General features: G+C 44.6%; 1 protein-coding gene and 1 long non-coding RNA gene across 4 annotated transcripts in view; one reads left to right on the top strand and one right to left on the bottom strand.

Moving 5' to 3' along the window:
* Positions 1–16,519, bottom strand: part of LOC135315390 (uncharacterized) — a 313,306-nt gene that overhangs the window by 160,581 nt on the left and 136,206 nt on the right. The gene's annotated exons all lie outside the window — the stretch shown is intronic.
* LOC104051408 (vascular endothelial growth factor receptor kdr-like) overlaps positions 1–16,519 on the top strand; it is a 142,281-nt gene that overhangs the window by 93,124 nt on the left and 32,638 nt on the right. The window contains exons 13-19 of one of the 2 annotated variants that reach the window (XM_064463424.1): positions 4,387–4,680; positions 6,809–6,955; positions 8,658–8,783; positions 8,895–9,001; positions 10,245–10,380; positions 11,699–11,803; positions 14,192–14,305. In XM_064463424.1, coding sequence (XP_064319494.1) covers positions 4,387–4,680; positions 6,809–6,955; positions 8,658–8,783; positions 8,895–9,001; positions 10,245–10,380; positions 11,699–11,803; positions 14,192–14,305 — 1,029 coding nt within the window. Of the gene's footprint in view, positions 1–4,386; positions 4,681–6,808; positions 6,956–8,657; positions 8,784–8,894; positions 9,002–10,244; positions 10,381–11,698; positions 11,804–14,188; positions 14,306–16,519 lie in introns of both variants that reach the window. The other variant, XM_064463423.1, reaches the window with a different exon arrangement.

Below are 16,519 nucleotides of genomic sequence, written 5' to 3'. Positions count from 1 at the left end.
TCTGGGTGGCACCTGCTTTCTGGGGACGGGCCTTACTTCAGTCTGGTGTTTTCATCACCACCATATTCATTCCAGAAAAATTAATTATCCCAGTGGAATAACGTCAACAGCCATTTTGTTCTTCCACTGCAGAGCCACCACAGAAATTCTCACGGACACTAGAAATAGCATTGGTATCTATTTTTAAACCATTTCTTTGCCAGGAGAATTGATTTCAGTGAAGGGTCAACATGGTTTGGAGATCAGGCTGAAACCAAACCATATAAGGGGTCCAACGTAATGAGAAAACTCAGAATTCAGTGGCAGCCCTGAAGCCTCTCTGAGCTCCTTCTGCAGACGTCCTGCCTGTCAGCGTCCCCCTGAAGCTCTCCTAAAGCTGCTCGTGGCGGCAGGAACTCCCATCGCAACGCAGTAGCGGCGTTATCCACCATGCCCTGGCCTAACTCTTATTCCAGCATTTTTGTTTTGCATAAATCCTTTTTACTGTTTCTTGTGGAGACAAAATCTGCCTCCTGCCTATCTTGCCTACCACAGTTTTGACACCAGCGTTCCCATTTGAGTCAGACGACTCTTTTGGCACGGGCAGAGGCAATGTGGGCGAGCCACCAGACGCTCAGAACTGCCTCACGTCGTTGCCCACCGCCGGTTATGCACCGAAGGACAACAAAGGCAGACCGCAACCCTCCTAGTGCAGTGAAAAGCTGACCTGATGTCCCCTGCAGGTATTCTCTGCCATGAACAAGTATCATTTACCTTCTAATCTCTGGTCTGCACCTTGGAAAGGGCAACTACATATTACTGTAGGTCCACAGTAAATCAAATTCTAGCCTTTGTATGATTGTACTACATAGAACAAAATGGGACCCTACCCATACAAAACCTCTGAAGGTTTTTGGAAAATAAATGAATTATGATAAGAATAACAAATAATAACAAAAGCGTTTTTTCAAGGGCTTATCTGATTGCAAAAACAACTCAGAAAATTGGAGTTAAAGATTTATACCAGAAAGAAAATATTATATTTCAAACATGAGATAAAAATCTGCTATCAGATACTAGAACGATGTATGAACCGGGCTGTTCTGCCTGCCACTCTCAGCTTGCTTATTCCTGACATGTTTACGGGATTTATGAAAAGCTCTGCGCTGTGTCAGATGGTAGGGCTCACCCTTTCTTTTTCTCACTCTCCCTACGTGCGTATGCCTGATGGCAACCCCCCCACCCTGACAGGCACAGGGATGGAATTCGGGAATGAGCAGAAGTTTTGAATTACACAGATTATTGTGCAAAGCACAGGAAATTAAAACCAATTAATTCCTTGTAAATACAAATGGAGCCAGACTTTCTTTTGATTTATGCTGACTTTTTACCTTCCCCCAACAGCTTATTTCCCTATTTTGCCATGGGATCCCGCACAGTCGAGAGTGAAATTTGTGGCTACTACACTGTAATACAATATGAAAGACAAATGTTTGGTGACTGCTGATAAAAGAGAAAAGGCCCCATGGTGCATTCTTCTAGCCAACTTATTAGGAGTCTTATAAAACACTGTATCTGTTCAGAGAGAAGAAGTTAATCACTGCTCAGGTTCAAGATTGTGTAAGCAAAGTAGTCTAAGAGATGAACTGACTTATAATGTGCTCTCAAAGCTGCAGTTACTCCCCAGATAATCCAGGTGGGAGGAGAAAAGAGAGAGGAGAGCAAGAGAGGCTTTTTTTTCCTCTCTTCTTCCTTCCACTGTAATGAAAATCAATGAATATTCTATTGGAGCTGAAAGAGCTTCTTGAAAGACTAACAAGATGGAAGAGAATAGCACAGGTTCCAGCTAAAAATATTCAAAATGCTAAATAAAAAATGTCAGTAGAAGAAACGATAAGAAAAACAAGCCAGCCTGCTGTTCCCAGAATGTTAAGTTGGTAGAAAAAAACCCTTCACTGGTGAAGTCCAGCAGCAAGGCGAAACTATCGAGCATCCTTCACAATTTAGGGCTTGGAAATTAACACATCAAATTCACTGGGGATTTGCACCAAAATGTCGGAGATCCCTGGGCGCCCCAGCTCCCGCTGTCACTGCCATACCCAAACCAGCGCCTTATCCCAAGAGACGCAGTATTTCCCCCGGGGTGGGTTCTCTCCCACAGCCATTCGGTGCAACTCCCCCTGCAAAACAAACGGGGCTGCAAGTTGTAAGAAGAAATTCTCCTGAAGAAAAGGCTTCCCGAGAGGCAGAAGCAAGGGCAAATGGGGCCGCCAGCCTAACCGCCTAAGGCCAAGGCTTAGCTTGCCCTGCAGATTGGCAGGGGTTCGCTGTGTTTTGCCCCAGGTAATGTGACCAAACTCCCACCTCATCGCTTTACCTGGTTATACTTTCACTGAGACCCAGCATTTAGGATCATAGGATAATTCAGGGTGGAGGGGATCTCAGGAGGACTCCCAGACCATTGAGCTTACTAAAGAACTGAGTCTGACCAAAGATCCATCTACCTTAGTACTATAACTCTTGCTGGAGCAAATAGCAAGTGCTTAGAAGAGAAACTAACAAAACGGCAAGTGAAGAGGGCACTTTTTCCCCATTTTGGTTTGACAGATTCAGCAGTCATGCTGAGATGCTGCTCATGCCACATCCCAGTGTTTTCACTGGACCATAACTTCTCCTGCTTAGAGAAGTTCTGCCAGCCTCAGACTTTTCCCCCTTTTTGATAAGCATCATCTTGACATTTTGGAACCACAGGACATCAGATGTGAAGAATGGATGTATTACACAAGTCACTTTGAATGTACGGCTACCACTAAGTAAGAAAGAGAGCAACTGAGCCTGACAAAACTCTGCATAAAGTAAACCAAAATTTCATTAAAAGGAAAGAAGAAAAATATAACAATTTCCACAGCTGTGCCTGAGGGGTCTCTTTTCTTTTTGGATCTTTTGTAAAACATTTCTGGTGCCAGTCTTTAAAAACCATGAGGCAAAGCTTATTGGTTCTATTCCAGATGACTTGTGAAGAAGAGAGACTTTTAATCATGTCTGAAAGCTCCTTCAGGGCTCTGTATTTTATATAATGTATGGTTTATTATAAGGCAGATTGGTTATTTCAACAGCCTCGCTATTTATGCTCAACTCTAGCTTTGGCAGAACTTTTTGCAAAAGTTTGCAGTGTGAGCCCCTGGCCAAATTCCAGCTCCCATGCGGAATTTGTCAGATTGCAAGGGCAGTGCGTACTTGCTCCCCTTCAACTTCTGTCCTTCTCAAAGTACCACCCATTTCATTCTAGCTTGAGAAAGCATCTTACTAACAGCTTGGTACTGAAGCAACAATCTATCAGGTTGATTGCGAACCCTGTTCGTGTTCAGAAGGTAATCCAGAACAAGTCCTCCCAAAGTGTCCCATCCCCATTCTACACCTGGTAAAATTTATAAGGGATTCTCATAACTCTGAGCTGCTTGAAAACCCTGACTAACCGACAAAAGAATAATTGCAGGCCACTGTGGATATCAATGCACTTTCACTCAAGTCTGCTGGGTGGATACATCTCTGAAACTAACAGAATAAAAAGGGAAAAGGATATCTTTCAGACACAATTTGATTGTCGGTCTCTCATGGCTAATGCAGTAATAGGAATGTGTCTGTAGGCCAGACTCTGGCATTCTACTCAGAAATATTTTTTCTTGTCTTCAGATGGATTTAGTTCACCACTTCAAAAAAATTATATTTTTTTCTGGGGTGAAAATTTACTAAAAATGCAGTAAGAAACAGCTTACTCTTTTGTGGACAGATGGGGCTCATGCCTCAATGTATTTCTTTGCTAACTATAAAGGCCCCAGTGACTTATACATCATTAGATCAGTTAATCCATTCAGTGATTGAGTAAATATCCACCAAGGCACATGTGATGAAAATAAACATTGGCATAGTTGAAATAAGAGAGAATTGGGAAGATTGTTCAGTGGCGAAGAAAGAGTGTTACTTCTGAGAAATGGGAATAGGTCTCTTTATTCTTATGCAATTATACTTTCAAGCACTGATTGCAGACAGAAAGAGAAGAGCTCCTGAACACATTTGTCTACCTGGATAGAAATCTCTCTTGATTAAACTCTCTTAGTCCATTAAGTACTTCTATTTATAAACTTTCCATTCATTACTTGAAAATGTAATGATTAGAATACTGAGGGCCAGACTACCACAGGTCAGCACTGGGACATGAGGGGAACATTCACTTACCTAATTCCCAAGCACCAGTGCCTGTTTGCCCAGGCAAATGCACGTCTCGTTAAAATAATTGCTCATTCCGTTACGGCCGGTCTTTGAAATTTGACCATCACGTTGAAACCAGGCAGCCAAAGATCATCTCAGTTGTGATTTAAGTATCAACATGTTTTCTCTTCCTCCTAGATGTGCCGTTTGGGTTGCAAACAGACCCACAAGTCACAACCATCGTGGGGAATGACGTCCGGCTGACCTGCCGGGCCTCCAAGTACATCTACAGTCACCTGGCCTGGTATTACCCCTCCTCAGAGGTGGCTCGCAGTGACTCAGTGATCAAGAAAACCGACAACTATTCCATTTCTTTGACGCTGGTCATTACTAACGTCACGAAGGAACAAAGCGGCCTCTACAAGTGCAGAGCCCAGAATCAGCACAACAGCACCGACACGCTAGAACAGCACACTCAGCTCCTCGTCAGAGGTAGGTCCTGCCGCGGGAAAATGGCAGCGGGACGCGCTAGCGTTCTGCCGCAGGAGCAGAAATGCTGTGCATCTGCCGCTCCCTTTCAAAGCAGAACGTGCCCGGCATTTCTTAGGGACTGTCCTCATATAGATTTTGTGCTCTGGTTTGGGGTTTTTCTTTCACATTACTGTATGTGGATTGACACCTAGCCATATGTATTACTCATCCAGCCGCTACTGGCTTTGTATAAAACATTTGCCTTACTCATAAAGGTGATTTTAGCTGCATTTTATCTCCTAACTCCATGCTGGGTGCATATATAGTGTTGACTGAGGAGAAAAGGCATCACCCACCATGCTACTAACAGCACAATTCTATCATTTGGGGACTGTCACCCCAAATCTGTATGACTTTGGAGGAAGATTCCACCCACCCACAGCTGCCAGGATCATATAGATACCTAAACAGATTTGGACCCAGCAGATGTAATCACAAATGTCACTGGTCAAGTGTATAATCAAGTGACATGTACTATTTATTCTGGGTAAGTGGGATGCACTTTGTTGCAATAACAGTATTTTCTTACTTATACCCAAGCCCCCAACTCTTTTATTTTCATAACAAGAATAACACTACAGATCCTGAATCCCTGTTTCTTTGGCTGTGTGAGTATAGAGGGCAGGACATTTCTTCCATAGACACTCACTGAAAATTAATGACGTTTCTTCTGCTTCATAGTGAAGAAAGTGAGTGATCGGCTCTAAGCCTTCTCAGAACAAAAAGTGCTGCTGGAACGGGTGAATTCATTAGCTGTCTTCCAATGGTGAAGCAAACCCCAAAGCACAGAAATGGAGTAGAACTGCAATAAACAGCAGCAAGCCAGGGTGCAGAAGAGAGCCCTTCAGAAGCCGAATTAGACAGTGATTTTCAAATTGGTTTCTCCACTTACATTAATGGCTAATGAGACACTGAAAGGACAGCTACGCTGCCATAAGCACTTGTCACTTAGGTAAAAACGAGGCCGTGCAGTGCTGGCTTCATCCTTGTTTAAGTGAAGGAGCACATTTCCCATGCAGCCTCGTACCCCGTGCAGCCAACAGCTCTCACAGTCCCTTCCCCCTCCACGCAGGCACACACACGACAAGGAGAAAATGCTCACCCACGCCACAGCTGTGGCTAGCACAGCGCTCATACCTGAGTGGGAGGTGATTTATTTTAAGAAACGGCATGAGCACCTGCCTCTTCCTGAAGTGCAGAGGAAGGGAAAGAATCTCACCCTGGTATTACAGAGTTCTAGCGGTTTGGCTTGTCCCCACAGCCGGTACTGGAGCCACCTGTCAGCATCATCTGACATGGAGGCACTGGGCTTTCTCTGCATTCAGGCAATTCACTTTTCTCTCCCCTGGCAGATATTTTTATTCATTTAGTCAAATTTCCACCTACACAGCCACCTACACATGATGGCTATGGGAAAAACACAGCTAAACTGGGAATACATCCATGGGAGAACTGGAACCTTGACTACATTCTTCTGAGAATTACTGGGGTCTGTTACTTGTCAGAGAGGCAATTCTTCTGGGGAACATGCCCCTCCAAAGCAGCCCTCCTTCCCCCGTATGAACAAGGTCTTTTAAATGTACTCACACCCATCAGCTCTGTCCTTATTGCAGGTTTTATGTATTTTTTATGCCGTGCTTGTGATTTTATTCACTGCTTTCCTGAACCTTTTGTAAAGGAACATAAAGGGGAGGTTAACATGCTTTGTAGTAAGTAGATCATCGCAGTCATGACGGAGGACACAAAATCCTTAGAACTGTTTCCTCTCTGCCTCCTACTCTTTTTTTTTTTTGCATTCACTCTGCATTTGCTCTACCCACTCACTGTCCTGTTTGCTTCAAAGGATGAGAATCTCAAGGAGGTTCGAGCTGAAGCCAAATCTAAGCTTAGTCAGTTTGAAAATAAGCCAAATGAACTCACCCACTCCTCCCATAACCTTTGGGGGGATTTTTGCTACCACTCATCAAACAAATCCTGGCCAATTCCAGCCCAGAGAGGCCATGCAAGTGGCCAAAGGAGAGACGATGGCAGAGCTGCGGGAGGTGCCTTCTGAAACCTTACTGTGTACTGTTTCCCTCTGTGACTGCAGCAAAGGCAGCACCATATGTGATACAAAACCTCACGGATCTGGAGGTTAACATCAGCGGCAAGATCATTCTGGAGTGCAAAGTCGGTGGAACGCCAGCACCTCAGATTGCGTGGAGGAAGAACGGCTACCCCATTTCAGCAGCATCGGGTGAGTGGACTTGCTCCCCAGGCGCGCTGCACTATTGTACGTAACACAGGGTAACGGGCTCGCAGGTTCGCCACAAACATGGGACCTACAACGCCACGGCTACTGCAGGCACGGCTGAGTCAGGATGGTATAAACAACCTCAGAAAACACACGCACAACTCCAAACATATCAGACCTCTGCAGCAGTCGCCAACTTGGACCTTGAGGCCAAAGCTGCCGACCGGTTGCAACCCAATGCCTGCTCATGCAGCTTGCCTTCCGCATGTGGCAGCGTTCGTGCCTGCAGAGTCAGCCAGCTAGTCTGCATGCGTTAGCATAGCATTAGTAAATCAAGGAGTACAGCGTGCTGCTGCTCAGTCTGCTTGCGCGAGACCACGGTCTGTGAACAAAACTCAGAGAATCACAGAATCACAGGGTGTACATGCTTGTCAGGTGGGTCTGAAAACACAAGCCTGAACTGTCAGATATCCCTGGGGCCTGATCAGAATATATTGCAGCAAACTGTGGGCAGCCACATATTACACATCCTTTCTCTGTCTCCCACAGCAGAGTAATGAGAACGTGCTCTCAGCTCAACGCGCACGGAGCAGCACAGGTACAGTGCTGCCATGGGCAGGAGCATGGGCTCCCTTACCTGAGCCTGCAATGCCTTCTCAGCTCTCTGTCCTGAAATCTCCTATAAATCATGGAGAATCCCACGTCAGTAGCTGGTCCTGTGACTTTAATTTTGTATCTTGGACTAGGTAGGAAATCTAGGATCATCCATAATTCACATCAGACTGTTCTGAGAGGAACTCTTTATAGCTACTGAAATTTTATAAATAATTCTAGAGGGACAAGCACGTAACTCATCCAACCAATGGAAACATAAATAAAATATTTGGAAAAAACACCTCAGGGTAAATATTTCAGCATAGTGCATGGGAAGTTATGCGCAGTACTCTTGTTAACAACAACAGGATTCATAGGCAGAACACCCAGAAACTCAAAATATCCTTCCCTTTTAGATTCAAAGCCTGGCTCCGTTTCACTATTTCTGCCCCAAACATATCCTTAGTGAAACAGATGAGCTCTCAGTTTTGTGCCACAAATCAGGAAAAATTAAATGTGGAAAATTAATCAAGAAAATTAAATGTAGAAAAGCCTCACATAGGTCTTATGCAGGCAACCTCCCTGTTCCCACTCCACCTCTAGCCCCCAGCCACCTGTGAATCCAGGATTGCTCCACACAGTGATTTTTCCAGGGATGCACATAACCTGATTTCCATGCACCACGTTAGAACTGCCATTATTTCCCACAGCCTCCAAGACATCGGCTTTCTCCAATAATTTCACTGAGTTCCCTTTTTTTCCCAGTGTATCTCACTGCTATCAGAAAACTTATCTTTCCATCACTTCACTAACTTCCACAGAAGTTTTCTCTGGCTCTGCCTGCTCATAATAAATTAACAGCCACATTTGCTGTTGGTTAATTGATCCCAAAGCAATTTACACAGGTATTGAGGAGAAAAAAAAAGTCAGGGAAATGTTGTTGCCAGACCACAGTGAACAGCACGGTATTAAAATTAAAATTAAAATATGCTAACAACGGTGCGTACCCGGCCTGCATGGATGGGAGCTGACTTTCAGTTCTCCGTCTCCTAGAAGTATTTGTAGGCAGGTAGGTTATTGTGATAATATTAACTGAAATCCCTTACAACAGGAATCTCCATGGAAAATAATACCCTGGTCATTGAGCGGGTGAAAAAGGATGATGAAGGGCTCTATGAATGCAAGGCATCCAACGACATGGGCCAAGACAGCACATCGGCCTTCATTAAAATACAAGGTGAGTTCCAAGCTAAGGCGAAATGCGTGTGTTGTGTTGGACTGCTGAGAACTGCTGTTCAGCCACGGACTTTGGCTACATTTAGAATTTGGCTGTACATTTAACCTACAGGTTCTGAAGAGAAATCCAACATCGAAGTTATCATTTTGGTCTGCACTGGTCTAGCTGCTACCCTCTTCTGGCTTCTTCTGACGCTGTTCATTCGGAAACTGAGAAAAGTAAGAGAGCTTCATATCGTGCAAAGGGTCTGGGACTGGGCCCAGTTTATGTGTAACGTCAGAGTTTAGGGCTGAATGTTTGGGACAGATGGTAGATCAACTGTGCAAAATGTTCGTATAGAATTTGAATCCGAGGTTTCTGCTGATAGTCCTTTGGCTTCTCAAGAGATCGCTTGCACTTGCGAGATTTCTACCCACTTCCATGGTACCACAGAATCCGGCTCCTCCCTCTTTTTGAGTCAAACTGCCTTGCAGGATTAGGAAACTGAAAAAAATCCTAAATCCCCTAAAACGAGGGCTTGATTTCAGCACTTTCCAATAAGATTTCTCTGAAACATAGGTATTAAAGGGGGCCCTGTTTTAAGAAAGATCCCAGGATGTTTGCTCTAGAAATGAGCTCAAACCACAGAGCTTATTTTGTCTCCAAGCCTTGCTATTTTTTCATCTCCCTTTTGAAACTCAAAAAAAGTTAAATTTCAGTAAAGTTCCAAGGAATTTAGGTCTGGTTTTCCTAAAACAAACAGCAAACAGAAAGGCAACCACAGCTCTCTGCTCTGAACCTCACCAAAGTACAGTTCCAATGCTGATCCCCAATACTTGAGAAAAATTTCCCCTCCTATTGCAAATACAGTGATTAAACTAATGTTTTCCTCCTTGACCTCAGTTTAAGGGAGTTGTGGACACAGTGAATTTCTTGTTACACTTTTACACCCAAGCAAGCCTGCTCACGGGCCGCACCAAATCACAGTTTCTCACTGAGCAGCATTAGAAACAGCCGTTCTCACCAGCTTTCAATTTTAAATTGTAATAAGCCACAACCATGAAGCGGATAACTTTGGAGAATCGAGCCTGCAAAACAAAACCACTACAAAAATGCCAAGATGCTCCATAGTGTACCAGGAAGTGCGACTCGTGGAGTTCCCACAGAAAAGCACTGATTTCCTTCGACAGATACAGGTAGAAGGCAGCGATAGATTTTGTGTCCTTGGAGTGTTTGCCAACATTAATCAGTGACTCTTCCCAACACCCATGAGTGACAGGCATACATAAACATTTATTTCCCAGATATAAAAAGAAGAGAGGGAGGAAGCTGAAGTGATACGTACATGCTTCAGAATAATTTCAGAGCGAAGTCTGGAATTCAGGGAACTCCCCAGCCAGCACTCGGTCTTGTAGACGACAGCTCTCCCATTAGACTTGCAGGGTAAACACCATGAATAATTTCTCCACACCCTGTTTTTAGCCCGATGCCACAGATATTAAAACAGGATACCTGTCAATTATAATGGATCCCGAGGAAATGCCTCTTGACGAGCAGTGTGACCGTCTTCCCTACGACAGCAGTAAATGGGAGTTCCCAAGAGACAGACTGCGGCTGGGTGAGTGGTTTGGGTATCGTTACTGTAAAGAACGATGATTTGTAATGCTCCTCAATTTCAGCGGATCTGTTGTATCACCCAAGAAGCAGCCTATAATTTAGTGCCAGTGTGCTACCGTCCTAGGGGAGAATTGGCAGTGAGTCACAGAATTCAGGATCATCCTTAATGGGGGGTGAAAGAGCAGATTTGGTAAGAAAAGCCAAGATGTTGTCTCTCTGAAAATAGCTACCACCGCTTTTTCTCTCCTGGAGAAGTGAAGCCAAACTCTTCACAGGGAAAAAAAGTGCCTCCAGATCCCATCCCTGCCAAAAGCAGGGTTTCACACCCATAGAAGAAAAGGGAAAGAGAAGTCAATCTGAAAGGTGACAGTCTTTCAGTGAATTTTATTTTGAAGAAATCTATCAAATAACCAATTCCTTATCAATCATTTAAACTTGGCTTTGAGCTGTAAAGAGCTATCATGAAAAAATGAACCAAATTTCATTCAACAGCTCATCTCACTGGATGGTGGAGCAAGAAAATGTAAAAAGCAGGTTGTGTTTGTACAGAGAAACAGTAACATCTGTGTGCGATGACGAGTGTAGGGAATGTATCTGCATTTGTGTGTGCTCTTGGTGCTTTAGCTAGAAAACATGGAAGAAGGAGGAAGACAGACAAAGATAACAACAAATGAGATGATGGTGGGATATAGGGTCAGGATGAAAAAGCCAGACCATGATGCCCAGTGCACTCTGCTGCATTGTGGGTCAGAGCCCGCAGAGCACCCGAGGTAACACAGGCATGCAAATTCAAATGAAAGGGAAAAAAAAGACAGATTATCATCTTAAATTCTGCTTAGTATAGCTTTTATGTCAAATAAACATCAATAACTGAAGTGTTCAAGGGTTCTGACTGCCTGAGTGGCTTAGCTGGCTACCTCCATGACTGTGATTCATGAGAGAGCAGGGTTCCACGATTCTATGTTAAACCCAAACTCTGACTTTCCTCAGCTTCAGGACAACTCTATGTAATGTTTTTACCCTTAAGCCATATATATGTATTCAGCCTTGCCTTCAGCTGAATGCAGATTTATTTATTCTACTCTGTCCTATCACATACTGTATTGCATTAAAGTCATATGGATATAAATCATACCGTTTATATCCATACACTGCAAATATGCGATACAGGCTTCTGTTGACTATCGGTCTACGTCTACATCGTGCCTGGGCACCGGAGTCTTGTATTTCTTGCATAGCTAAGAATGCACGTTTCCCTCTTATCTGATGCAGACTGTCGTAAGTCCCCTTTGGCTCATTCTTGACTCTTGCTTCTCTAGGTAAAACACTGGGTCATGGTGCTTTTGGGAAGGTGGTGGAGGCGTCTGCTTTTGGCATTGATAAATCTTCAACCTGCAAAACAGTTGCCGTAAAAATGCTGAAAGGTACATATCCCTCTGAGATTCTCACAAGACTCCTCAGGGAACCTGCGGGCAATGAGGTTTCCAGTTCTCAGCTCCGAACCAGTCCCAAGTTCATTGTGTTCAGAAGGGAGTGGGTTTGTCATATGGGAGCAATTAGTCATTATACAGTGGATGTTAACATGTAGGAAATCACAAGCGGGCTTCACGCTGTGCTGCTGATTAAGTCCTGTATTCCTAGAGCAGGAAAACAGCAGCTTCCAGGTCTGTGGGCTTAGGAGGGAAACAGATTACAGAATGTAATTACATTAGATGGTCTGAAATTGGATCTAAGCCTTCGATCACAGCCCTTCCAGATGTAGAACAGTTCAAGGGGTTGAAAAAAAAAGCAATGCCAAGGGAGTGAATTAGAGACAACTTGCTTGCAATTACTGAAATTAAGGAAAGCTTTCACCGTTCAGGGGGGAGGAAGGGGGGAACTTGGAGACTCTTCTTTCATACTATATTTACATACAAAGCCTCTGCAGACAGCTTATGAATAAATGCAGCAGCCACTACATTGACTGCTTGGCTTGGAGGTTTTTAACTGTTCACTTAGGATTTTTTCAAAGGTACAGTTGATGCTCACTGGATGGCTTTTCATAGCCCACATTGCTCTGCATTGCTGCTGCATGACAGTATTAACCCCTGCAATGCCATGATTCAGGAACTTCTATCACGGTATTTGGCTTCTGTTGCTAGCTGCCTCTCCTGATGCTCCGCTACTTCCCACCTCTCTGAAATTTCAAAAACCTCAGTTTATCACCTGCCTGAACCTCCTCCAAATCTGGTCTCCCTTCTCTGCATTAGTCAGTAGATCTTCAGATCATCTTCTCTCCTGCTGTTGTTTCTTTTGTTCCATGCCCATCTCCAGATCCCTGAAATCTCCTAGAAGCCCCTGATCCAGACACCCTCCGCCATCCAAAACCTACTGCCCTGGGTCGCTCTGGGTTCTCATTCACTTCCACACTGTGCTTCCCAACTGATCCTCATGTCAGCTGTACCCTGCCTGCACACATTCAGCAAACTATTTGACAGTTGCTCCACCATTTTACGCCTTCCTCCCCCAGTGGAGGCAGCAGCCTCTTGCTCTAACCTGTCCCTCCCCAACTAACATGCCCATAATTAATCACTTTCCTGAATAAAGCAGATTCTCTGGTGTGAGAATCCATTCAGGGGGAAAAAAAGGCTCTGGAGATGTCTGCATTTCTGTAATTCTAGCATTATCTGCCATGTCCATGACGTCGGCCGGCAGGCTGAAGGCGAAAAGTTAATGTGCAAGATTATCTAAAGCACTTCTGAGGCTGTTCTGTTTAGATTTTGCCAGGCATGTTCCAGCTCGCACCACAGTAAATCAGGAGTTATACCACCCATGTACACACCCATCTACAAACACTGAAGAAATCTTGGGCTTGGAATAGCTCCTTCTTTGTGACACAATTTGGTGAAAGATTTGTTTATGGAGAATCCTACAAACAGATAAAGAGGTTACATTTGTCACACCAAATTATGTGTTATGTAACTGTTTCTTTAAATCTTTAAATTTTACATGATGCAAAGGCAAAATCAGAGGAAACAGGAAACAGCCTCTTTTGTTAAAATACCTCCTGAAAGTTTTGGAAAGAAGGCAGAGGGAACAAGCCGGCATCTGAACAACGTTCTGGTCTGAGTGTGCCTTCCTTAGCTTATGCAGCAAAAGAGAATGAAACGACAGTATGACTGGCTAGCCAGGGCTTCATCAGGTGTCGGCTCATGGTTCACACACAAATACAGCCCCCTCTGCTTTGCTGGAAAGTGTATTTCTTGGGTCGATGAGATCTCCCAGGGCTGAGCTTTAGTAATGCTGTACACCATTCTCCAGTACATTTTGGGACCTAGTTTACAGGTGTATTGGATTCCTCCATCACCTGCAGTGGGGAGTTGCTCAGTACTATGGAAAAATATATTCTGAGGTACTGTAAAGAAGTACTGCTAAATTGCACATCACCGTTCTAGATGGAGGAACACATCCTTCTGTGCGCTGTTGCTGCCTGGAGTGGTTGGTTGTTCCTTTGCTAAGCTTGCAAAATCCAGTCCTTGCCAAGGCTCCCTGGTATCTGATTTGGGGGGAGGGTTTTCTTACAGGACAATAACCCTCCATAACCCATGCTAGAAAAGGGGAGAGTCATCCAAAAGATAAACTGTTATTCCACTTCATAAAGGTCAACAGACAATGAAACGGATGAATTATTATCTGTTTAAGAGTCTGAAAAGAAAAGATACTGCAAGCAACCTGGGTGGGTTTTGTTTCCAAGTGTAAACAGGATCTTGCTGTGTCCTGTTAAAAATATCCTGTTGTGTAAAGATGATTTTTTTCCTGTTTATCTTAAGCAGAATGTGCAACTACAAATGAATGCAAGGCTTTAATGTCTGAACTGAAGATCCTCATCCATATAGGACATCATCTGAATGTAGTCAACCTGCTGGGAGCCTGCACCAAAGCTGGAGGTGAGAAGTCCCCAGTAAATAAGGAGCAAAGAAACACTTTTCAGATACAACGGTCTTTGGGTGTATCTGTGGTGGAGTCCAAGTCTCATGCACGTGTAGTTAATGCAAGTACAAACATTTCTACCTCTCTGCTCATAGGAGAGCTTCTGCTACTCAGAATATGGCCACATCCCATCAACGGTTTCTGAACGCCCTCTCCCAGGCAGCGGTGTCACTTCTCTACTTCCCTCCTCTCTGTCCCGTGTAAGCTTGTTTACAGAAGAGATTATGGACTGAGGGAGGCAGGATCCTTAATTGCAGTTAGGTGCCCAATTCCTCCACGTGGGAACTACTGACCATTTCAGAGGTTCTCTCCCTCTTCTTCCCGGTCTTATCAGGAGGATGCACCAGGCTGAGCCCTTGAAGCCTCCTACTTTCCCAAGCACTTCACTCTTGCCAGGCAAACGCAGACATAATATACAGGAAGCCTGAGGCAGTCCAAAGCCGAATGGAGCAACAGTGCAGACTTCCAAGGGGCTGAGCTGACACAACTGCCTGTACCTCATACAAAGAATCTGTTGCAAAGTGCACACTTAAACAAAGGACTCCATAAATCTTTGACCTTTGCCACTAAAACATCCCTTCCCATACTGCCATACAAAGCATCCTTGCTGTTACTATACTGTGCTTTAACTTCAGGGTAAGCACTCTCAAAGATGTCTCTTTACTGCTTACAATGTACCTTCAAAACAATCCCCAAAGGACAGATTTAGGAGAGCTGAGGACAAAAAAAAACAGAGTAAAATAAATGAAGGGGAAAGAGCGAGAGAGATGGCGCACACATCTGTTGTCATCTGAGACTCCAAAGCTATCATCTTCCTAAAGAACATGTAGTGATCCAGTCACAGGGGAAAAAAAGAAAACTTCAGTGAGGCAGATCTGGTAGGATGCCAGGGGAGAAATCTTCCCTCCAGCAAGATGCTCCCAGCTCCTCAAGGGGCGGTCAGCAACCAGCAACCAGTCACTGCCGTAATCTGGGAGCCACGAACAGGGAACTTGCAGGAATTGCTGTAGCACTGCAGACCCCAAAAGCCCATATGGGAGGATGGCCAGCTTTAGCTGGAGGGTTTTAAGATCTTTGCTTGGGACTGTGAGCAGAGGGGAGGTAACATGATGAATGCTGGTGACTCTCTGCTCCTGACAAGTCAGTGAGGTGGCTTAATACAAACAGGTGCCTAAAACATGGTGGCATTACTAAGAGATCGGTAGTTTTTAACCAAAGCACTAATTCAGCCACTGAGTTCTAGTTGCAGAGTAAAACATGTCTCAGGAACCGATCAAATACTGTGATTGTCCAACCTCTGAGGAACAACTCCTGGGAGTCCCTCAGTTTCCCATTCTCCAGCCTGCTCCATCCTGATTGCCCTCCTGGGTGATGGGGTAACCCTCGCTCTTCCCTGCTAGCTGCCTAGGAGGAAAGGCACTGATTACTCCGGGGAGCAGTGGACGGAGCAGAGCGGTGCAGCACGGCCTTGCAGGGCACTGAGGCACCTCTAGGCGGGCGCTGGTTTGTTTACCTTTGAGCAGTGCAACTGCAGACTAAAGAAAAATAGCCTTGAGCTCTCAAGACAGACTAAGTCTTATCTAAGGATAAGAGTTACTATTAAAATGCCACTGCAGAATACAGTGCTTTCTCCTTCCTTGTTAGGTTTTATATAACGGTATTCCTGATGAAGACTGATATGAAGTATGCACATATATTATTCTAAAAATGTAACAAATAAATTTTAACACCTTGGCTGAGCATCTGATGTTAAGCGGTGAGAACTAATGCCTAGTATATGCTTTACAATGAGGAAATAAAATAGGGAGAGGCCATGCCTAGGACCAAAGGCGCGTATTCAGTCTAGCAGTGCTATAGGACTTGTACAAATAAAAAGCCTGGCAGAAATACGCAATGTTATTATTGGCAAGTTATTGGTTATTATTGCTAGAATTCACCATCTCCCTTTTAATGGAGCGATCCGCTTCCAAGAAGTACACGTCTCCCAGCCTCAGACAGGACGCAGCAACCAGAATCTCTAAGGTTCGCCCTTCCCTCCTTGACCCCTCCGCTCCCCCTCACAGCCCGGCTCTCAGCCTTCCCGGTCAATACTGTCCGCGTCGGGCGGGACCAAGGGCGCAGGCTGCAGTACAAGCCTGCGTGGGAGTTTCTGATGGAGCCAGGCAGAAGCG

This window comes from Phalacrocorax carbo, chromosome 11 (genome assembly GCF_963921805.1).
Source record: "Phalacrocorax carbo chromosome 11, bPhaCar2.1, whole genome shotgun sequence".
Classification (NCBI taxonomy): domain Eukaryota; kingdom Metazoa; phylum Chordata; class Aves; order Suliformes; family Phalacrocoracidae; genus Phalacrocorax; species Phalacrocorax carbo.
Note: the sequence above shows the minus strand (reverse complement) of the source record. Positions and strands in the feature narration are given on the sequence as shown.